The sequence below is a fragment of the Mirounga angustirostris genome, unplaced genomic scaffold (assembly GCF_029215605.1).
Source record: "Mirounga angustirostris isolate CCGP_5_RB_7025 unplaced genomic scaffold, mMirAng1.0.hap1 SCAF_8, whole genome shotgun sequence".
NCBI classification, from domain to species: domain Eukaryota; kingdom Metazoa; phylum Chordata; class Mammalia; order Carnivora; family Phocidae; genus Mirounga; species Mirounga angustirostris.
Genome location: NW_026991716.1, coordinates 31,996,718 through 32,018,858, shown reverse-complemented (window position 1 = coordinate 32,018,858; position 22,141 = coordinate 31,996,718). Strand labels below are relative to the sequence as shown.

The following is a 22,141-nucleotide window of genomic DNA, read 5'->3' as shown; positions in this document are numbered from 1 at the left end:
TCTCGGGGAGAACCAGACAAACCGGGTCCGGGCAGGGCGGGCGCAGTCGCCAGGGCGGGGCGGGGTCTGGGGCCCCGGGAGTTGGGGGCGGGCTCTCGGGCGCGAGAGGGCGCTCCGCCTCGGCGGCCCGGGACTGGGGTAGGGGCGGGGGGGTGTGGGTAGGGAGCCCCAAGGCCCGTGCGGTCCGGCTCCGCGGGGCTCCTCGTGACGCGGCACCTCGACGGGAGTCCAGCCGGCTAGGCGGGAGCCCCGCCCTCGGGCCCGCCCAGGCCTGAGCCCCAAATTGCGGCGGGGTCCTGGGGAGGTGGAGTAAGGCCCGGCGTGCGGGGAGCGGTTGGGAGCGTGGCACAGGCAGGCGAGGAGGGGAGCGCCTAGGCGCGGGAAGGCCGGGAGCAGCCGCGGGTCGCGAAGCCGCGGGGTGGGCAGCCCGAGCGCCGACTGGGGGCGGCCCCGCGCGGCCCCGCCCCTCCCGGCCGGTGCCCGCCCCCCTGCGCGCCCCGCCCCCTCCTTCCCCTCAGCCCCCACCCCCCGCCCCGGCTCCTCAACACAAACTTTCCGTCCCGCTCGCTCCCTCCTCCGCGCCCGGCGCCTCCCGCTCCAGCCCGGCTCATTCCGCACATTCCGGCCAGCCCCCTCCCCAAGACCCCCCTTCCCCGGCCCCCCTCTCAGCTCCTTCGGGCCCGGCGGAGCGGCCCGGCCGGAGCGCCCCCCCGAGCTCGGACCAGGTAAGCCGGGCGGACGCCGGGAGGAGGCCCTGCTGGGAGAGGTGGTTTGGTTGGCTGGTTCTGGATTGGGGGGGCCCTCGAGGGGGGCTGGGTCCCCGAGCTATTGTCCAGCTTGAGCCTGAGCCCCAGATCTGGGTGCCGGGAAGTTTAGAGGGAAGGGGGGGGAGCTCTCCGGGAAGCCCCGCCCACCCCTCCCACCCCCACCCCCCCGCGACCCGGACGAGTTGGTCGGGGGAGGTCGGGGAGCTGGGATATTGTCCCCGGTGCCATCGCCTGTCCCAACGTACGCGTTTGGGGTGTCGAGGCAGGGGTCTGGGGGCCGCACGGTTTCGGGGCCCTGCCACCGGGGAGATTCTACCCGGGACTCCCACTCCCGGGCCCCGCCGCCCTTTGGACTCCCGGCTCGCGCTCTCTCGAAGCCGGCCCGGCCCCAGCTCCACGCAGGCCTCGGGCCCGGCCTCCCGGCGCCCAGGCCGGCTCCTGCGCGCGGTGCCTGTGGCTGCGCCGGATTGTGGAGTGTGTCTGGGAGCAGAGCTGCGCGCCCCGGGCGTGTGCCCCCTGAGAGGCAGGGGCTTAAGCTCCTTCCAGTTCTGCCGCCCCGTTGGGGTGCAGGTTCGGAGTTCCAGACCAGGGCTCTAGGAGCCTGGCTCCAAAGAGGGCTGGCTCTGGGGCCTTACTTTCGCTACACGTCCTTAGAGCCCTTGTTTAGACTTTAGAGGGTTTGAAGGAGGCTTGTCCGCACCACTACCACCACCACTATTGTCTGTCATGCCCTTTACTCCCGCCTGGGGAGGGAGGGCCAGGAGTGCCTGTCTGCATCTGGTTTTCAGCTAGCCAGGCCCCAGGGCAGTGTCACTGAGACCCCACTCTCACCTTTTTGGGAGAGTGGCCCTGTTCCAGGGCTCAGAGATTCTTTCTGGACAAGAGGGAATGAGGCCTTGGGGGAGGGCTTCTCAGGGGGCACCTCCCTCTGTGCTTTCTCTCTCTCCAGGTAGAGGCAGAACCAGGTCAGGCCTGGACTTGTAGTCCAGGAAAGCAGGGGATGGGGGTAGGGACTGGACACAGCTCTAGGGGCTGGAACCCATGGCGGCTCTGTGTATCCTCTCTCCTGTGGCCTGGTTCTGTGTATACATGTTTCACCCCAGTGCAGGGAGCCGGGACATCTCCTCGGCTAGAATGTCAGGAGCAGTCTGGGGCAAAGAGGAAATCCAAAGTCCCCCCAAAGTTGGACATTTAGGGGGATTATGTGCTCCTCCCTTCTAGATTCTTGTAGCTCCTTTTCCAAGACCCTCGCCCAGGAGGGTGTCATTCCAGGACATGGTTCTGCAGTCTTCTGGATCCCTGCTCACCCCGTGGGCAGGGAATGGACAGATGTATGTTCTAGGAACAGGCTGGCTGGTGAGGGTGACTTCAGGGGCCCTGGATGCCCCCTCCTCAGGGAGAGGCTAAGAGCTGGTGGGATTCTCAACTTCATGATCCTTCCCCCATCCCCCTAGGGAGGGAACAATAATTAATGCTAATTAGTGCACTGGGGCTGGGGACTGGCTCAGTAGGATGGTCAGTGATTGGCAGGACAGAGCTGTGTGTGTGTCCCCATATCTATCTGTCTCTGTGCTCCCACCCTCACACTCAGAATTGTGGACCCTTTGTATTCTGCCAGTTGAGGAAATATTAGAACCAGAAGGGGTCATCTCAAAGAGGAGGTCAAGAAATAAGAGATGTGGTCCCAGCTGGGCCTTTAACCACCTGTGTCATCTTGGGCCTCAGTTTCCCTGCTCAGAATAAATGACTTCTCGGGTCCCTTGTCTCTGAGCTCCTTCCGGAGTCTCAGTCTTCTAGTCAGTAGGCCTTCCTCCTTCCATTATGGACTGTGAACCTAGTGAGGACTGGAGAGGTGAGTGGGTGATCAGTGATCTAGGGAAGAACGTGAGGATGAACCCGGGGGTGACCGAGGAGTAGGTAAGGCAGGAGAGAGTGGCTGAGAAGGTTGCAGGCCACAGGCGTCAAGGGACAGGGAAGCCAGGTGGAGCTCGGGGAACTTGCCCTCTGCAGTGGCCCTGGGGTCTGGCAGGGCTGGCCGGGGTGAATTGTGTTGAGAGCTCACGTGGATGGCCTGCCCCTCTGCCTGACTCGCAGACCCCCCGAAGGGCTCAGTGTGGAAGCTGGAAGGGAACCGAAGCTATCAGTCCTGTCCACCTCCTCAGGAAGGGATGAGGAGTGGAGGGGTCCACCCACGGTGAGGAGAGTGGGGAAGGGATCTGGGGTGCCAGACCCCAGGTTGCTGGGGAGCCGTGAGGGCTCTAAATGCTGTAGCTTTCTGTGGTGGTAGCTAGGAGGTCACCGTCTCTTCCCACATGGGGGCTGCAGAAGCTGTGGGGTCCAGGTCTCCGTGGGCGTCTGGGGCAGCCGTGGGGCCATGGCGGGAGCCTCTGTGGTCAGAGGTCAGCAGATCACACTCAGCCCCATCCTCAAGGCCTTGCCCTGGCCTCACCTCTGTCCTGGTGTTGTGCCAGCCTGGGCTTGTCTGCAGGAGAGGTGCTGCCCCTCAGGGGAGGACCCGAGAGGGGAACGGACTTCGCCTGTCCTCACAGGGTCCCGCAGGAGGCTGGAGGCCAGAGAATCCCTGTCCCTGCACAGGTCCCCAAAGCCTCAGCCCTTGAGGTTTCCTAGAGTGCTGATTGTTTCCTGTGCTCCCTGCCAGGCCCGAAAGGACAGGAAGTGATAGAGGGAAATGAGAGTGCAACCGTGTGTGACGCTGGACGTGTGTGAGACAGAAACAGAGTGGGACATTCTGCGTGGGTGACACTGCGTGGGAGGGGGTGCGTGTGTGACAGAACCGGCTAAAACCAGTTTGTGTAACTGCATGTGAGGCTGGACTTGCACAGGAGAGCAACTGTGACACTGCCCGTGACTTTAGAACACCGGTGTGTGTGACCGATGCTCTATGTACGTGGGAGCCACCATGAGTGACGTCCTCTGTGTGTGTGAGTGAGTGAGTGAGTGAAAGAAGCTGTACACGTGGTCTGTGTGTGTGAGTGGCCATCGCAGGGGACATGATTTCTGAAAGACCAGGAGCTTGAGGCTGGGTCTGACTCTGAGGGGATCCACATGCTCTGCGTGTGTGAGGGACACTGCGATCGTTGGATGCTGTGTGTGTCGGAAGCAGAACGGGTGCCACTCTGCGTGACGTACGGTGCTGTGGTGTGACCACACGTGATACCGTGTGTGTGTGAACAGCGCACGAGGTGGCCTCGGGTTTGCAGGAACCCTGATGGGCTGCGTGAGCAACTGTACATGACACTGTGTAAAACTAGGACAGTATGTGGCGCGTGTGAGGAGCAAGCCCGGTGACACGCTGCTAAGCAGCTGTGTGAGAAGCCGAGTGGGGAAGCCTGAGCTCCAGGCCCTGCCCAGGCAGCCCCGCACGTCGGGGGACCTGTGGGGTGTGACCCAGATGCCGCTGTGGGTGGGCACTCTCTGTGGTTGCTGAGACCAGGGGACAGTGTGGGTGGCAGCCATCAGGGCTGGGCCAGGCATGCTCGGGAGACCGTGTGTGACGAATTTGGGGGCCCATGAACCCGATGCCGGGGGCGTCCATGCGGAGGATGGTGTAAAAGATAACCGTTAAAAACGAAGAAGGAAAATACTTAACGCCACTGAATGATGCACTTAAAAATGGTTAAAATGGTAAATTGGATGTAATGTGTGTGTTACTACAATAGAAAGTTGAAGAAGAAGCAGGATAGGGACTCAGGTCACCATGGATGTGTGTGGGACGGTGGCTGGGCAAGGGAGTGTGTGTGTGAGCGAGGAGGGCCACGAGGAAGCCTGGGTGTTTGTAGAGGACACTGTGACTCTTGTAGTCGGGGGGGGGGGGGGGGGGGGCGGGGGCGTCGGCCGAATGACTGGTGGCAGCTCAGCGGGTGACGCATAATACCAGGAGCCGGGGCACAGGCCACTGAGGCAAGACCCTCGGCGCGTCCGTGGACAACTGTGAAACCCACCTAACCAAGTTACCCATTGGCTGCCGCCCCCCACCCCCAAGCTGGACACCAGGCCTTCGCTGGAGCGGGACAAGAGGAGACAGGGGATGCCTGGCTGGCTCAGTCGGTGGAGTGTGCGACTCTTGATCTCGGGGTCGTGGGTTCAAGTCCCACGTTGGGCACAGAGATTACCGAGTTAAAAAAAAAAAAAAAGATGAGACAGGACAGAGTCCTAGAGTAGGGGTGAAGGGAAGTCCCTCTCCTTCTGTGGAGGTTTGAGGGCTCCGAGACTCTACCTCCCACTCTCCTTACACTGGTGGCAGGGGGCGGGTGACAGTGCGGATGAGCTATGGACGGCCTGCCCCCGCTGATCCCCGGGAAGCCTGTGCCCTGAGTAGTGGGGGTGGGTGGGTGCAGAGAGTCCTGATTCCCAAATTGGAAGCACATTAATAAGCGGGAGAGAGGGGAAGAGGCCTCCCCACCTCCCTCCTAGTGGGCTCTGCAAATTGCTTCCTCCTGTAACAAATCTCTACCCTGCTCCAGGGAGGAGGGTACTCCCTCCCCAGCCTGGCAGGGTGTGGCCGCTTGGCAGGGTCCCTTGGGGGTCCTTATGCTGGAGGCAGACACCATCCCCCTCCTGCCCCCTCTCCTAGTCCCAACCGGAGCAGGGCTACTTCTAGGGTGGGAGCCTCTGGCAGCTGGAGAACAGCTGGCCCCGCTGTGGGGGCGGGTGAGAAGGAAGAAGGGAAAGACAGAGGGGGTGGGGAGGTTCCCTTAGCCCTCATCAGCTGCCCTCCCCATCCTCAGCCCCCTCAGAGGGTCAGCCCAGCCCAGGTTTCGGGGGGGAGATTTGGGATGCAACTGCTGACTTCACTAATCTTCCTGCCTTTTGACTGGTGTTCTGGCTCCACATGACAGCTCTTGGGGGGCTGTGGTCCCTGCAGGGGTGGGCAGCTGCTGGCCACTAGACCCACGAGGGTCACTGGGCTCAGTTTGTCCTCCCAGTGGGACTGGTACGGAAGGGAGGGTAGCAGGGGGACTTGGGGACAACCCCCACCTGCCTTGACTGGCCTTGTATGCATCCCCATCCAGGACAGAGGGCCGGGGGAGCCCAAGCATCAGACCAGTCTCCTCCCATCCCTTGGAAGGGAGGTGTAGGGCCGGGTGGTCTGGAGGCTGCGGGGCCTGGGGGTGGGGGGCGGGGGCCTAGGGCTTGTGCAGCTGCCCAGTGCTGGCCTCCCATCACCGGAGCTGTCCAGCCAGTTATTCCAGCAGTCTGGCCCCAGGGTGGGGAGTGGGCAGTGAGGGGCCCCTTATCTCCCGCCGGGGCCCCAAAGCCTGCTCACCCAGCCTCCTAGCTCCCATCCCTGCCACCACCCAGAGGCACCTTCTGACCTCAGAAGGCTGAGGGTCCTCAAAGAGGGGAAGCAGGAATGGCCGGTCAAATGGAGGATGGAGGCAGAGTGGGCCGCAGCGGGGATGGGTAGCCTGTGGTAATAACGGGCCTCTGTGGAGGGAGATAGGAGGTGGTCTCGAAGAGGCGGAACAGATGGGACAGGAGTGGGGTGTCCTGGACATGGCCCTGTTGTGGCTGACCCCAGCCCCCAGCAGTGGCTTCCCTGACACCCCTTCCTTCTAAGTCTGTCCTGAACTCTGGGCTCTGTTGTTGGCTCATATGCACATACATACTCTCTCTCTGTCTCTGTCCCTCTCTCTCTATCTATCTCTTGCTCTCTCACCGCCCCCCCCTCCGCCTGACTCTGTCTGACTTTATTGATCTTCCCCCTTCCTGCCGCTTTTACCCCCCTCCCTCAGCTGTGTGCCTCCATCTCTCCGGATCTTGGTCTCTGTCTGTCTGGGTCTGTCAGTCATGATTCCTGCCCCAACCGTCTCTGGATCCAACTCTCTCTCTCTCTCTCTTTCTCTCTCTCATTCTCGCACTCTCCTGTTCTGTCGGCCTGCCTCTCTCTGGATCTCTCCTTCTCTGGGTCTCACTCCAAGGCTTTGTGGGGGCTTTGTCTCTTCTTCTCTGGGACTCTCCTGTCTCCCTTGTCTGTTTTCCTATCTGCCTGTCAGGGTCTGTCCCCCTCTCTCCACCCCACCCCAGGCTCCACCCCCTCGCCCCTCACTTGGGTCCTCCTCCCGGCACCCCTCTCGGCGGCAGAGGCTCTGGACAGCGGGGATGACGCCCTCCCCGGGCTGGGGCTGCCCGAGCCCCGCATTCGCTCAGGCCAGCCGGCAGCTGTCTGAAGAGCCCGCGGGCCCCACGCTGGGTCCCCCGTCGTGTGAGGGTCTAAGGAGAAGAGGGTGGGCGCGCACCAGTCTCGGTCATCCCACAGCAGTAACTGGAAGACCAGAGCAGCCAGCGCCGACTCCTGAGCGCCACAGTGGGACAGGGACCCCCGCTCAGCCCCCTGCCTGGTGCCGCTGCCCGCGGGGGCGCCTGGGCCCCGGGGTACGAAAGTTCTCATCCGGGCACCCACAGGGCATACCTGCACACGTGGGCTCCTGTGCATGGCTGTGTGGGGTGGCGGGGTCACCTGTGGGCCCCTGTGCTGGTGCCTCTGCCCGCAGGAGTGTTCCTAGAAAGGGAGTCTTGCATGTGCCTACGGGCCAGGGGAAGGGACGGTGGTCCCACTAGTGTCCTTGACTCGTCCTTGTAGCCGCCCCCTGGGCTCCCCTCCCCCTCCCCAGCTGCCAGCGGTCCCAGCCTGGGGCCGCCGCCCCGCCCCCCCAGTCTGTCCCAGCTCCCAAGCACTGCTGCGTTCGCCATATTTGGCCACAGTGCTCCTGCGGGGGGCGGGGCGGGGCTGACATCACCCCGAGAAGGGGGGGCCACCGCCTGGAAGAGGGGAGGCGGGCAGGGACTTGGGGGAGGCCGGGAAGTTGCTTTGAAAAGTCTGGGGCTGCCAGGGCCCCCCATGCGCCAGACCCCTGCTGCTCTGAGGGAGGCCTCAGGAAAGGATTGGGGGGGGGACATGGGTTGAGGACTCTGTTGGGAGGGGTCTTAGAGCACCGTAGCCCCTCTTCTGCCTCCCCTCTGACAGCCTGGGGCAGTATCAGATCTCGGGGGAGGCCCTGCATCTCAACTACCTCAATATGGGAGCCACTGGGCCCCCAGAGTCTCTGCCCCCTCACATCTGTATTCCAAGAACTTGGCCTCAGGAGTTGAGGAGGGGATGGGGCTACAGCTTCCTGGGGGGGAGAGTGGGCTGGGAGTAGAGGAGTGTGGCCCCTTTTCCCTGGTCAGGAGCACGGCTTCCCCTCGCCTGGGCTGCCCTCTGGTGTGGAGAGCTATTCTTCGTGGTCTTGGAGGCCTCACGGCGAGGGCGACAGCCCTGTGGGGGTCCTTGAAGCTGCTCCAGCCACTTGGGCTCGAGGGGAGGCCCCTGGGCTGGACCCCCACTGGGCGGGCTCAGGGTAGTTGCCATGACAGCTGGGCCTCCTTTCTTGCTGCAGGTGGTGAGGCTTCTCAGCTTCATCCCCTGGGTTAGGAGACTGAAGCCAGATTGCCAGGCTCTGAACCCGGCTCTAGCCCTTCCGAGCTGTGTGTCTGACAAGTTGCTTAACCTCTCTGTTCTCTGGTTTCCTCATCTATAAAGTGAGACTAATAATAGTCTCTACGGCATAGGTTATTGTGAGGATTAAATGAGTCAACGTGTACAAAATCCCAGAACAGGGCCTGCCATATGGCAGGTGCTCTCTTTAGAGTAATAGCCTTAACTCTGTTTCCATCTGACGTTTGGGCCCCCTCGGCCCTCCCCATCCCATGCCACTAGCGACCCTCTTCAAGCCTCCCCAGACAAACAGGTGGCCCCACACAGAGGGCCCCCCCTACCCATTTGGCAGGGCCTGGAATTCTTGTCTGAGGGCAAAGAATTCCCTTCCCCAGCTTCAGAGGGGTCTCCCACCCCCTCCACCCTACCTACCCCCTACCCCACCCCAGCTTTCCCTGCAGACCGGAGCAAAGTCTCTGGATCTAGCCATCTTGGGCTCCGAGGCTCCCTGGACATTGGGCATGCAGAGTCTGAAGCTGAAGGGGGTTGGGGATGAGCCTTGGAGCTGTGTGTGTTGGGGGGACTGCCGGGTGTGGTCTCAGTTAATAACCCAGCCTGGCGTGTGCAGGGAACTCAGAGTTTACAGAGTCCTGGCCCATCTGCGATGTGGGCCAGGGCAGGGGCAGGCGTGTGGGTGGTTTACGGGCCACTGTGGGGCCAGGAGGTGCAGGAACAGGAAGTGGGATGGAGGAGCCGGTGGGGTTGAGCAAGGCTGTGGGCCAGGCACCTTCTCAGCTGCTCCCTTGCCAACCAGCATCATTCCCTCCTTGCGATTCCTGGGGCGGTCCCTGCCCCATGTTTAGGTTCTTTGGCCGGGCTCCTGGGAGTTATCTTTTAGGGAAGTCAAAACCACACCCTTCCTAGATCCAGGGCCCTTTCCCTCCCACAGCGGGTCTTCAGCAAGGTTGCGCTGAGGCGGGGGGGAGAACGAGGAGGGTGAGGGTCCCCAGTTGGGGGCTGCCGATGGCAGGAGGAAGAGCTGCAGAAACACCCAGCAGGCCCCCTCCTCTTCTCATCGCCACATGACTGCGAGCCTCAGTGTCCCATCTGAATAATGGGTATCACTCCTCGCGCTCCTTGCCTTAGTTTTGAGGATTAAGTGAGTATGAACATGCTTTTCGCCCACAAAAGTGCCTTGTAGATATGAGGTGTTATTGTTGTTACTGATCACCACCAGTCCTATGTCTTGAGTGTTATGAGCCAGGCATTGTGGTTGGTCCTTTGTCGTGATCTCATTTAATTTTAACCCTCACGACCTCAAGGAGCCCTTTTCCCTCATCTTATGGGACGGAAGCTCAGAGAGGTGAGGTAGCTCATTTAAGGCTGCACAGCACTGAGTAAGTATACCCCCTCCTCCCCCCCAGCCCCTGCCCCCTGGTGGGAGACGGCTCCGGTCTGGGAGAGCCCTGGCCCTAACCCGTCTGTGCCTGCCCCGCAGGCCCCGGCTGCCCAGTGGGCTCAGGCCCAGAGCCCAGAGCAACCAGCACGATAGCGTCCAGCAGCTGGAATGCCAGCAGCAGCCCCGGGGAGGCCCGGGAGGACGGGCCCGAGGGCCTGGACAAGGGGCTGGACAACGACGCAGAGGGTGTGTGGAGCCCCGACATCGAGCAGAGCTTCCAGGAGGCCCTGGCCATCTACCCGCCCTGCGGCCGCCGCAAGATCATCCTGTCAGACGAGGGCAAGATGTACGGTGCGTGTGGGGAGACACGGGGACACTGGATGGACTGGGGGAGGTGGCCTGGCCCTTCCGGGCCCCGCCCCCCGCTCTCTGCCCCCTCACCCAACCGGTTTGGCGAAGTCCTGCGAGCCGCCAGCCCGCCACGGGCGAGTCTGGGCGTGTGAGCCTGTGTGTCTGGATCCTCATAAACAAGCCAGGCTTGCCCCCTCCACCAGATTGGGGCCCACACCTCGACACCGCCGTCTGCTCCACCTCTTTCCCCCTGCTGGCCTGCGGGTTTCAGGGTGACTCAGTGGACACAGGAAACTGGGTCAGTGCCGGGTGCTCCAGGCCAGGCCTGGGAGAGGGTCCCCCCTACATGTGGGGAAGCCCGAGGGGTGAGACCCAGGGTGTCCTACTGGCGAGTTCCGTCCAGTGCATGGGTATGGGGGGGGGAGGCCGCGCTGTGACAAGGGCCTGTGTTAGGAAGGGGGCTGGAGAGACATGGGGACTCCTTCATTCCTCAGACCCTTCAACCACCCCCCCCCCCCCACCGCCAAGTCTCTCCTGCTCTCCTGGCCCGCTCTCTGCCACCTTGCCCATCTCCTGCCCCCAGAAGGGAGTGTCCCCCTCTTGTCCAGCCCTGAGAGGGCTCTCCCAGAGCTGCATTTTTGGGATAACTCAACCCTTCTGGGCCTGGCTCCTTTCCAGCTCCCTCCAACCCTCCCTGACAGCCTATGGCTGAGTGAGGCAGGCCCTCTGCCCGTCCCATCCCAGCGGCCAGTACCATGGCGGGGTGCGGGAAGGAGACAGCTGGGCCAAGTGGTAAGGGCTGCCGTGTCCCCTGTCCCCAGCCACTGTGCCACGCCCACCCCTCGACCCAGAGCCCCCTCACGCACGGGGCAGGCAGATGTCCCAGGGTGCTTCCCCCATGGCTACCTCCCAGATGGCCGGGGGCAGCCCCACAGGGTATGTTTAGACAGGGCGGAGGGAGTGGGGTGGAGAGGGGCAGGCAGGAAGGGAGGAGCAGTGGGGCTGGTTCTGTCATGGAAGAGGAATCCGGAGAATGTGGCCCTTCTGGGGAGGTTGTGGGGTTGTGGGGCTGGGGGCCTGGACTGGGGGGATAAAGGTGTTGGCTCAGCATCTGTCAGCATCTCACAGGGCAGGAGAGACACGGGTAACCTGGGACATGGGGGTGACAGGCTCAGGGACACAGTGATGGGCTTGAGGACATCCCAACACAGGCCGTCCGTGTGGGGGGTGTGCTGGAGACCACTGGGTCCTTCCTGCCCATTTCGCCAGAGAAGGGAGGGGACTTGTCCAGGGTCTCCCCTTATGGCAAGGACAGCTAGGATAGGAAGCCACCTTCCAGACTCCCATGGGGACGTGTGCGGGGCCGGGTGCCACCCGCAGCAGGCCTCGCTCACACACGAATACTTACACTTAAAGATTTGGAACAGGCGTCACGCATGGGGAGGAAGGAGGTGCTGCCAGGGCTAGGAGTGGGGCTAGGAGTGGGGTAGGGGTGAGCGTTCCAGCTGCCCTGCTGCCCCATGGCCACACCTGCCCCCATCTGTGTGCAGGGAAACCTGTTGGGCCCCCTGACCTTGTCCCCTCCCACCCTGCTGCCCCCTACTCACACCTCCCCCAACCAGCAGGCCCCCGGGTCCTGGGGCTCCCCGCCACCCCTTGCCTGCCTGCGTGTGCCCCTTGGGGTGAAGAGGGGGCAGAAGAGCAGGGTTGGGGGAGAGGCCTGTATGTTTCGCAGCTAGGGGTGGGGGGTCTGCAGCCACCAGCTGCCCCCCCTGGCCAACTCTTCACCCTTCTCTCACCCCACTCCAGGTCGAAATGAGTTGATTGCACGCTACATTAAATTGAGGACCGGGAAGACTCGGACAAGAAAACAGGTGGGGAGAGGATGCGTGCTCCATGCCATCTGCCCACGCGCGCGTACTCCCTCACCTGCCCCCTTCAGCCCCTCCCTGTCCCCCTTCCTCTCCCGAGGGACCGCACGCTCCCCGGGCTGCTCTTCCCGCGGTCGTAGAGAAAGGGGCACTGCTCTTGGCGACCAGCCACCACCCCGCCCGGGGCCTTGGGTTCAGTGACCAGAGATGAGCCCCGTGGGGCAGCTGCAGCCTGGTGTGGTCACGGCCCGAAGTGGCGCCCCGACTCGCCGGTGGCAATGACCCACGAGGGCAGAGCAGGGTGGCGTGGCCCAGCCGAGGGTGAGTGTGTGCTGTCGGCCAGGGGTTGAAGCTGGACCCGGCAGGGCAAGGGGGGAAGGGGCTGCCAAGCCTTTCTGGAGGAGGTAACACCCAAGATGCATTTTTAAGGAGGAATTCGGGGTTTAGCCTGGCAGGGAAAAGGAGAGAAGTTCTTGAGGAAGTCGGATATACATAGAATCCCTGGGAACCCACACGGGGCTTACGTTCTATGAATCCGTGTATTCCTCACAGCAACTTCGGGAGGTAGGTCTAATAATTATCTCCATCTTCCAGATGAAAACATGGAGGCAGGGGGAAGTTAAGTAACTTCCTCAAGGTCACTCGGCTGCTAGGTGGTGGATCCAGGATTGAACCCACTGGGCAGGAAAGAGCCATCTGTCAGCAGTGTGGGGGCTGGAGAGAGGGGTGGGAAGAGCTGAGGACAGGGAGAGAGGTTGGCCGGAGGCCTGAGGGACAGGTTTCCCCTTGGGGCAGCTGGGTGCCATGGAAGGGACTAGAACAGGGAGTGGCGGGTGGCATCTGTCGAGGAATGTTGGCCCTGGAGCAGCTGGGCCGTGGATGAGGGAGGGCTGGGCAGAGGCAGGGACGGAGGTCCCCAGCGGCAGTGGGGGCATGGAGAGATGACTGGGTGGCTTCCGGTCCCGGGAGGGAACCCAGAAAGGGGGCTGGTTGGGGTGGCTGACGTGCGGGGTGCCCCAGAGAGAGGCAGGCTGGGCGCAGAGACCGGAGGACTGGAAGCCGCCTCTGACCCTCGGCTCTCCCAGCCTCCCTGTCTGCTGGGGTTTGGACCTTGCACCCACCTCCCCAGATCCCCATGTGTGCGGATGACAGAGGCGCCATGCCCCATTCCGCCGTCTCAAAGGCAGGTTCCGAGTCCACCCCCTCTGTGGGAGCAGGAGCCTCCCCCATTTGCTCAGGCATTTATGAACCTCTCTCCCGGGGCCAGTTTATGTGGGACAGGTTTATTCAGTGAGCGAATTCTATTTATTCACTTGTTTGTTGGACATAGAGAGAGATAGCGAGAGAGGGAACGCAAGCAGGGGGAGTGGGAGAGGGAGAAGCAGGCTTCCCCGTGGAGCAGGGAGCCCAAAGCGGGGCTCGATCCCAGGACCCTGGGACCATGACCTGAGCCGAAGGCCGACGCTTAACGACTGAGCCACCCAGGCGCCCCGCAGTGAGCGAATTCTTGAGCTATGACTATGTGCTAGGCACTGGGGCTACCCAGGGGAACCCCACAGACAGGGGCCCTGTTCCCTGGCGCCTGGGACTGTAGGAGGAGGGCTGATGAATCAAACCCCCAGGTACAAATACCCTCACCCCTACTTGTGGGCAAGGGGTGCTTTGCCCCTCAGCTTCTGGTCCTCGGCCATTAAATTAGCTAAGCGCTATAGAAGAATGTACCACTGCTATTGTGATTATTACTACGCCTTAATAAACAGAAAGCCAGGGCGCCCAGCCGGCTCAGTTGGTAAAGTGGACGACTCTTGATCTAAGGGTCGTGAGTTTGAGCCCCACACTGGGTGTAGAGCTTACTTAAAAAAATAAAGCCTTAAGAAAAATTAGATAGGTAGGTAGGTAGTAAGACAAGATAGACCCATCCTATGTTTGTGAGGGCAAAGCATGTCTTTATGTGTTGCAAAGAGCAACCAGATGACAGGCAAGGGGTTCTATTTTACTTTTGGTTAAAAAAAATGCAGTTAGGGGTTTTACAGATACGTACAGCAATAATAGCAAGTGTGATGCCTCCGTACTGGAAAAACAGCTCAATATTACATTAGGATTAAGTCCCATGTGACTTTCAGCTGTCACAGACTTGACCATTTGGCAGTGGTCCTCTGTGCTAAGGGTCAGAAGAATCCTGGGAGCGTAGCTTGGTGGTGGAGCAAGTAGGCTCGGGAGTCAGGCCACCTAGGTTCAAATCCCAGCTCCAGCCCCCAGCTGTGTGACCTTGGATAAACTGCTTAACTTCTCTGTGTGCTGGTTTCATCATCTGTAACTTGGGGGATAATGTTAGTACTGACTTCTTAGTAAGGGTTAGAGGAAGTACATGTAAAATCATAGCTACTCAATAAATGTCACTGCTTGTCATGATATGAAGTGATGGGTAATCTTGCTGGACAGACGTCTGATTCTGGTGCCCGATGAGACGGTATGGGGCACATCCACCTGGGTCCTAACCAACTAGCAGGGGGCCCCGGGGCATCACATACACAGTAACTTTCGGTCTATGATTAAAAAGAAAAAGAAACTGTGTGGGGATAAAAACAACTTGCAAAGAAAGCCCACAGCCATTGTGGATCATGAGTGTGAAGCAGCCTCGGGGAACCATGTGTCCCCTCCTGTTTCGTGGGGAAAATAGGGACATTTAGGTTCTCTGAGGCTTAAGGGTCAGACCTTTGACAATGTGCTGGAGAACTGCTATTAAGAGCACCTACCTTGTGTGTGTGTGTGTGTGTGTGTGTGTGTGTGTGTGTGTGTGTCTCCTGCCATATATTAGTCCAGGGAGAAGGAAGGCATGTTGGGTGAAGAAGCTGAATGAGCAGAACAGGAACAGGGCCAGGCCTGGTCTGATAGGCTGGCAAGCTATTGGGGTGACATGAGGACTCAGGCAGTGGTGCGGGGAGCGCTTTCGTAGAGGACATGGCCCCGATGTATGCTCTGATGGCCAGCACGAGCATTATGGCCATTGGTGATGCCAATCAGAGAAAAGTGTCTCTGGCGCCTGGCTGGCTCAGTCACTAGAGCATGCGACTCTCTCTTTTTTTTTTTTTAAGATTTTATTTATTTATTTATTTGACACACAGAGAGAGAGAGAGAGAGAGGTAGTGAGAGCGAGAGCACAAGCAAGGGGAGCGGCAGACAGAGGAAGAAGGAGAAGCAGGCTCTCTGCTAAGCAAGGAGCCCAATCCCAGGGGCCTGAGATCATGACCTGTGCCGAAGGCAGACGCTTAAGCCACCCAGGCACCCGAGCATGCGACTCTTAATCTCGGGGTTGTGAGTTCGAGCCCCACATTAGGTGTAGAGATTACTTGAATTAATAAAGAAATCTTTAAAAAAAAAAAAAAGGCAAGAAAACGGTGTCTCTTCTAAGGATATCAGTGAGGGAAAAGTCACCCATTTTGGAAAAATAAAAAGATACCCTTCCTCTGGGTTAGAAGCAGCCCAGTACCAGGGCACATAACTTGAGCAGCAGAGCTTGGGCTGGATTTTAGCCCTTACCAGGTTAGATCCTCTTGTGCACTGAACAACCTATACAACTGTACATGGTGGTACCAAAGGCTACTGTAGGCTCTTGATCAAAATAGGACCAAGAAGGGAGCAGAGAATTGGCAGGGCTCAGGGGTGTCTGTTCACAAGGGCCCCATAGTTCCCCCTTGCTTCCATTTGTTCCCAGAGACGAGGGCTGGGATGCTCCTTGCCCATGGCCACCCCATGCTGTGCCTCCTCACTGTCTGTGTTTTCCTCTCTGGCGGGGCGCGGGGCGGCCCCTAGGTGTCCAGCCACATACAGGTTCTAGCTCGGAAGAAGGTGCGGGAGTACCAGGTTGGCATCAAGGTACGTTGGGCGCCTGACTAGGGCCTCCAGTCCCTCCTCGGCGCCTCCACCGCTCTCTGCACGGCTCAGGCCTCTGCCGCGGCCACCTCTTTGGCCCCACTGTGCCTCTTTTCTGGCTAAAGCTCTGTTCTTGCCTCTTCTGCCCTTTCTGCTCTTTTTCTCTCTTTCTCTCTCTTTCTACAGGTCTCTAGCCACTTGCAGGTTCTAGCCAGGCGGAAATCTCGAGAGATTCAGTCCAAGCTGAAGGTAGGGGGTCCCCTGCCACTTGGCCTGGCCCTGCTGTTTTCTGAGCGCAGGGCAGAGAGGTGGCTGAAGGGCTGTGGTGGGGTGGAGGGTGTCTCAAACACAAAGAGCAGCATGAAGCCCAGAGGCCACTTCGGGCTACAGAGGGCCACAGCCCCTGTAGACTAAGCAGAAGCCCAGGGGGACAGCCAGCCCTACAGTGAGGGAGAGGAAGACCATCTGGGGGCCACTAGGGCCCACCTCTCTTCTTCTTCCTTTTCCTTTTTCTCCTTCCTCCTGATTGCTGCTTGTTAATTGCACGGGGCCTTCAGATGGGCAGGGAGGAGACATGGGCGCATCGGCTGGCAGACTTATGGTGGTGGGCCTGGCTGTCCCTTGCACTGGACGCCCAATCCTGGCTGCTCCGCAGCTGAGGCTCTCAGAGCATGGGGCTCAGGGGCCCTGTAGGCCGTGTTTTCTACCTGCTTCCCGGCTGCGCAGCAGACTGGGCCTCCCGCTCCGGGCCCTTGTGCCTATATCACAGCTCCAGAGGACGCGGACAGACCCCAGGGGCGACAGCACGGTCCACCCTCTAGGTCTCCAGCCTGCCCTCCCTCATCCTGCCCTTTGCAGGGCACCCCCAGCTAGCAAGCCCTCCTCCCCCTGGGTAGCAATGGGGTTGGGGGAGCGTCCACAGCTGCCTCTGAGCTCCCATGGGTTCCTCAGACCTGAGAGCCAGGTGGCCGTTGAGTGGAGGGGGGTGAGAGGGCGTGTCCCCACCCTGCATGGACCTCACGTGTGCCTCTTCTAATCTACCTTCCCTCTCCTTCACAGGCCATGAACCTGGTAAGTAGCCTGCCCCTCCCTCCCCTGGGGGACGATGTGGGAGGGGGAGAACATCTAACACAGGATTTCCAAATTATGAATTGTGAAATTAATTTAATAGGTTGGCAACCAACATTGTTTTAAAATGAGATATAGTGGTTCTCAAACTTGAGCATGCATCAGAATCGCCGGGAGGGCTGGTGAAGACAAATTTCTGGGCTTCACCCCCAGAGTTTCTGAATCAGTAGGTCTGGGCTGGGGCCCGAGACTTTGCATTTCTAACAAGCTTCCAGTGATGGTGGTGCCATTGGTCCACGGACCATACTTTGAGAACCACTGATGAAACAGACTAGGAAATAGGAGAGTGCATGCCACACAACATGAGGGGAAGTGCTCAGGTATATACTGGGTTATGGAATAAAATAAAATTTCTTACCGTGGACTGGACTCAGAGGAGTGAGGTCCTCTTAGGAGACAGGCCCAGGCAGGGGCTGAGACTCTCCCAAGCCCACACAACAGAGCCCCGAGGGCCTGGAGGGGCCCCGAGGCGAGGCAAGCCCCCGCCCGGTCTCTGACCTGGCCCGTCCCCACGCGGCCTCTCCCCTCCCCAGGACCAGGTCTCCAAGGACAAGGCCCTCCAGAGCATGGCATCCATGTCGTCCGCCCAGATCGTCTCCGCCAGCGTCCTACAGAACAAGTTCAGCCCGCCCTCCCCTCTGCCCCAAGGCGTTTTCTCCACTTCCTCACGGGTATGGGGGCGCTGAGGTGAGGGAGTGCCTTCGGGGCTGGGCGGTGGCAGGGTGGTGGATGCTGAGGGGCCGCCGGGCTTTGTCCCCTCCCTGCAGTTCTGGAGCAGCCCCCCTCTCCTGGGACAGCAGCCTGGACCCTCTCAGGAGTGAGTATCGAGGTCCAGCCCTCTCCCACCCTGGGCCCTGGCGGCCGCTGGGACCCCCCCTATGAGCCGGGTGCCAGCAACAGCTGAGCCAAGTTTTAATTCAGAACTAGAGGATGGAGAGCACCAGTAAGAGAGCCGTGCGTCTGTCTTTCCATTCACTTGTTTGTTCATTCATCAGCCTCCTCATCCACTTGTCCGTCCGGCCGCCCTTCGGTTACTTCTCCCTCCGTCGCTGTCGGTGGGTCTCCGAGTCAGCACGTGGGGGAGTCGAGGCTGCTCGGTTCCCTGGGTCCTGAGAGGACTTGCATCCGCAGACACACCCTCAGTTTAATGAGCAGCTCTCAGGGTGGGGTTGAAAGGCCACATTAAGCGTGCACCTCAGTTGTGAGATGCAGCAGGGTTTCATAAAAGCCCAAATGTGGAGAAAACCCAAAGCGGGTGAGTTAGCTTGCAGGCGTGCATTTCTGGGCCTTTGCAGAAAGGCGGGGTGGCTCCGAGACCAGATGACGCTCCCAGGTGACGGGACCAGGTGGAAGGTGGGGCTGGGGGGTGACCCTCTAACCAGGCTGTGCTCCTGTCCGCAGCATCAAGCCCTTTGCACAGCCAGCCTACCCCATCCAGCCGCCCCTGCCGCCCACGCTCAGCAGTAAGTTCCCCACACGAGACCGCCGCCGCCGCCCCTCCGCCCCTCCACACCTGCATCACTGCTCAGAAGAGCGGGCGCCCAAGGCTGTGCCTGTGTTTGGGAGGGAGAAGTGTGTGGCATCTGTAGGGGATTGGGAAGGCCACGAACAGGCCCCTTACCTTTCACAGTGTTGTACACACCAGTGAAGATACTACATTGATATATATTTGTAAAATTCGTCTATGGAAATACACCAAAGGGCGCCTGGGTGGCTCAGTTGGTTAAGCGACTGCTTTTGGCTCAGGTCCTGATTCTGGAGTCCTGGGATCGAGTCCTGCATTGGGCGCCCTGCTCAGCAGGGAGTCTGCTTCTCCCTCTGACCTTCCCTCCTCTCATGCTCTTTCTCTCTATCTCATTCTCTCTCTCAAATAAATAAATAAAATCTTAAAAAAAAAAAAAAGAAATACACCAAAATCTTAACAGAGTATCACTCTGTCTAGGTATTGGGATTCGGGATAATTACTATTTTTCCCTTTTTACTCAACTGCATTTTCTGTTTGGACACACATTAATAGTGACATATAAACCACCACCCCCCATGTATGCTACTGGGCCCACCGTTCACAGTTGTGCAGGTTGCACACTGTGCAAGGAGGCGTGGCAGAGGGCTCAAAATCCAGCCTGTGTTCCTCCCCGAAAGGGGCGCCATTTTCTAGTTTGCCCAGTGGCTCAGTGCAGCTGGGGGGGCAGCTCCGAACGTAAGCATGCGCACACGCCCATGCAGATGAGGGTCCATCTCGCCCTCCCAGGTTACGAGCCCCTGACCCCGCTCCCCCCAGCTGCTGCCTCTGTGCCCGTGTGGCAGGACCGCACCATCGCCTCCTCCCGGCTGCGGCTCCTCGAGTATTCAGCCTTCATGGAGGTGCAGCGAGACCCTGACACGGTAACGTGCCTGGCGGTGGGGGGTGAGGGTTTGTGCGAGCCTGTGGTTCAGGGCCGCGGCTCAGGGGCCTGGGCGTGGGAAGCCCCGGGGCAGTCGTGTCCTGAGTGCTCCCCTGACCCCGTACTGGGCCCTCCCCACAGTACAGCAAACACCTATTTGTGCACATCGGCCAGACGAACCCCGCCTTCTCAGACCCGCCGCTGGAGGCCGTCGACGTGCGTCAGATCTACGACAAGTTCCCTGAGAAGAAGGGTGGACTGAAGGAACTCTATGAGAAGGGGCCCCCGAACGCCTTCTTCCTTGTCAAGTTCTGGGTGAGCTGCCCTCTGTGCTTCCAACAACCCCATCCCCAGCATGCGCAGCGCACCTGGGCCCCCCCCGCCCACCGGGGACCCTATGGCCCGTGGGCAGGGTGCTGGGGATGGGTCCTGGGGCTAAACACGGACGTGGCGCGGCGGGAAGCCTCCCCCTGGCCTCTGCCCGCACCTGAGGCCACCCCGGCTCACCCCCCCGCTCCAGGCCGACCTCAACAGCACCATCCAGGAGGGCCCTGGAGCCTTCTATGGGGTCAGCTCTCAGTACAGCTCAGCAGATAGCATGACCATCAGCGTCTCCACCAAGGTGTGCTCCTTTGGCAAACAGGTGGTGGAGAAGGTAGAGGTGAGTGGGGGCCCAGGGTGGCAGGAGGGGCCGGGAGCAGGCATGTGGGGGTGACACCTTCCCCGCGGCTGTGCGCAGACGGAGTATGCCAGGCTGGAGAACGGGCGCTTCGTGTACCGCATCCACCGCTCCCCCATGTGCGAGTACATGATCAACTTCATCCACAAGCTGAAGCACCTGCCGGAGAAGTACATGATGAACAGCGTCCTGGAGAACTTCACCATCCTGCAGGTGGGGGGGGCAGCAGGGCACGTGGGGGGCACGGGGCCTCAAAGTGGGGGTGGCTAGCCCCATGGCCCCCTTCTCAGCCCCTGCCCCCCCGCCCCCCGTGGCCCTGTGCCGCCTAACCCCTTGCATCCTCCTACCTGGTCCCCAGGTGGTCACGAGCCGGGACTCCCAGGAGACCCTGCTTGTCATTGCTTTCGTCTTTGAAGTCTCCACCAGCGAGCACGGGGCCCAGCACCATGTCTACAAGCTCGTCAAAGACTAGGCCACTGTTGGCCCCCAGCACCAGGATCCAGGACAAGCATCTTTTCCACACACCTGCCTGGCCCCTCCCCCCCCGCCCCCCGGAGGTCTGGATTGAGGACTCACCCGCCTGCCAGGCCTCAGGCCCAGGACCCAGGAGGCCTCTCCACCTACCCCCAGCACACACACTCCCTGCCACTGTTCTGCGCTTTAATTGTGGGAGAAGAGGGCTCCGTGGTGGGGCAGCCTGCCCCAGACGCTGAACCATCACCCAGCTCTGCCCAGCCTCCAGTGAGCGGATCCGACCCCTTCGGGCTCAGGCATGTGTGGCCAGCAGGGGAGGGTAGAATGGAGATCGAGGAGGTGAGAGTGCAGAGGCCCCAGGAAGGAGAGTGTCGAGTTGGGGTTAGGGTGAGGAGAGAGAGGGGCCCCCACTTTCTTGCACCTGTGGTGTGCCAGGCCTGGTGCTAGGCCCTCTGTGTGCCTGGCGCCGTTCTCAGACCGGGCAAGGCAAGCGTGGGTCTTGGTGTCTCATGATGGGCTGAAACTCCGAGAAGTCGAGGGACCCAGCAAGGGGGGCGGAGTTGGAATTCTCATCCGGGGCTGCCTGTCCCCAGAGCCCAGGTATACACTGCCTCCCTGGAGTGGGGGGCCAGCCGCAGGGGGTGGGAGAGACGGTCTGTACTGGGGGCTGGGGCCAGCCAGGTTGGGGGCCTCCTCCCAGGGGAGCAGCTGCTTCTGACTAGGCAGGAAAAGAGGAGCAGCAGGTGCTTGGCACCTGTTAGGTGCCCTCTGTCAGCCCACAGTGCAGCCAGGGCCTTGGGAGCCCCTGTGCCGACCTCCTCCAAGCTGCTCCGGCCCACATCCGGGGCCTGAGCCCCTCAGCACCTTCCTGACAGGAGAAGGCCCCCGGGGTCAGGCTCCAAAATAACTTGGAGGGTCAAGTAGGAAGATGGGAGTCCCAGCCTCTGGGCAGACCAGTGTCCCAGGGACAAGGGGTAGCAGAAGGATTTGATGTTTTCAAATGCCCAACACTTGGGTTTGGTGAGCCCTCGGTGGGCACCAGTCCCTTACGTTTCTCTCCACCTCCAGTCTCCCAGGCCTGGAGTAGCAGCTCCCCAGAGCCAGTTCTGGGACTGAAGGTTCACCCTTCCCCTGCTGCTCCTCCCCAACAGCCAGAGCCCTCAGCCAGCTTGGCCTGTCTACCAGCCACCTCTGGGCATTGACGAGTTTCATATGAAGTACTGTGCCCCTTCCCTTCCGTACACCGCCCGCCCCTGAGCTTCCTGAAGGTCCTCACAGTTTGCATATTGCTCAGGCCACTTCCAAACCCAACCTAGGTTTTATAATGTATATTATATTTTTTTGTGTATTTTTTAAATCCAGCTGTGATGGGTTATATCATAAACGTGGCGCGGGGCTGGGGCAGGGGTCCTCAAGGCCCGGCTCCTGCTCCAAAAAAAAAAAGAAAAAAAGAAAAAAATTAAAGTTATTTGTTTGTGGGTTAGTTGTGTGACTAGCGTGTGGCAGACCTCTCTGGGCTGGATTAGCTTTGTGTGGGTCCTCCCGCTAGGTTAGGTCCTGGTGTGTCACCCCACCCTCCCCCATCTCTGCTGGGGGGGCCCACACCATACCCACACTCAAAATAGGTATGATTCAAAGATCCCATAAAAGCTTTGCACACTCCCTTTCTCTGACCCCTTCCTGCCGTGAGTTGAGTGCTGAAATGTGCCCAGTGCTGGCCTAGGTTCAGTTGTTAAATTGTCTCTTTGAAGTGACTTGCCCAAGGTCACACAACTAC

The 22,141-nt window shown here is 60.3% G+C and overlaps 1 protein-coding gene across 5 annotated transcripts; it reads left to right on the top strand.

Moving 5' to 3' along the window:
• Positions 1-454: 454 nt before the first annotated feature.
• Positions 455-21,847, top strand: TEAD3 (TEA domain transcription factor 3). 5 transcript variants are annotated; one of them, XM_064597518.1, is made up of 14 exons: positions 455-725; positions 9,704-9,955; positions 11,765-11,829; positions 15,640-15,702; positions 15,886-15,948; positions 16,759-16,770; positions 17,361-17,498; positions 17,595-17,644; positions 18,229-18,290; positions 19,079-19,212; positions 19,353-19,526; positions 19,732-19,872; positions 19,951-20,103; positions 20,249-21,847. In XM_064597518.1, the coding sequence occupies exons 2-14, from the start codon at positions 9,949-9,951 to the stop codon at positions 20,360-20,362; spliced, it is 1,176 nt and encodes a 391-aa protein (XP_064453588.1). In that variant the 5' UTR covers positions 455-725; positions 9,704-9,948; the 3' UTR covers positions 20,363-21,847. The 5 variants fall into 5 exon arrangements, with proteins under 5 accessions (XP_064453588.1, XP_054361645.2, XP_064453590.1 ...); XM_064597519.1 differs by lacking the exon at positions 455-725 and adding an exon at positions 5,939-9,602; XM_054505670.2 differs by lacking the exon at positions 15,640-15,702.
• Positions 21,848-22,141: the final 294 nt, after the last annotated feature.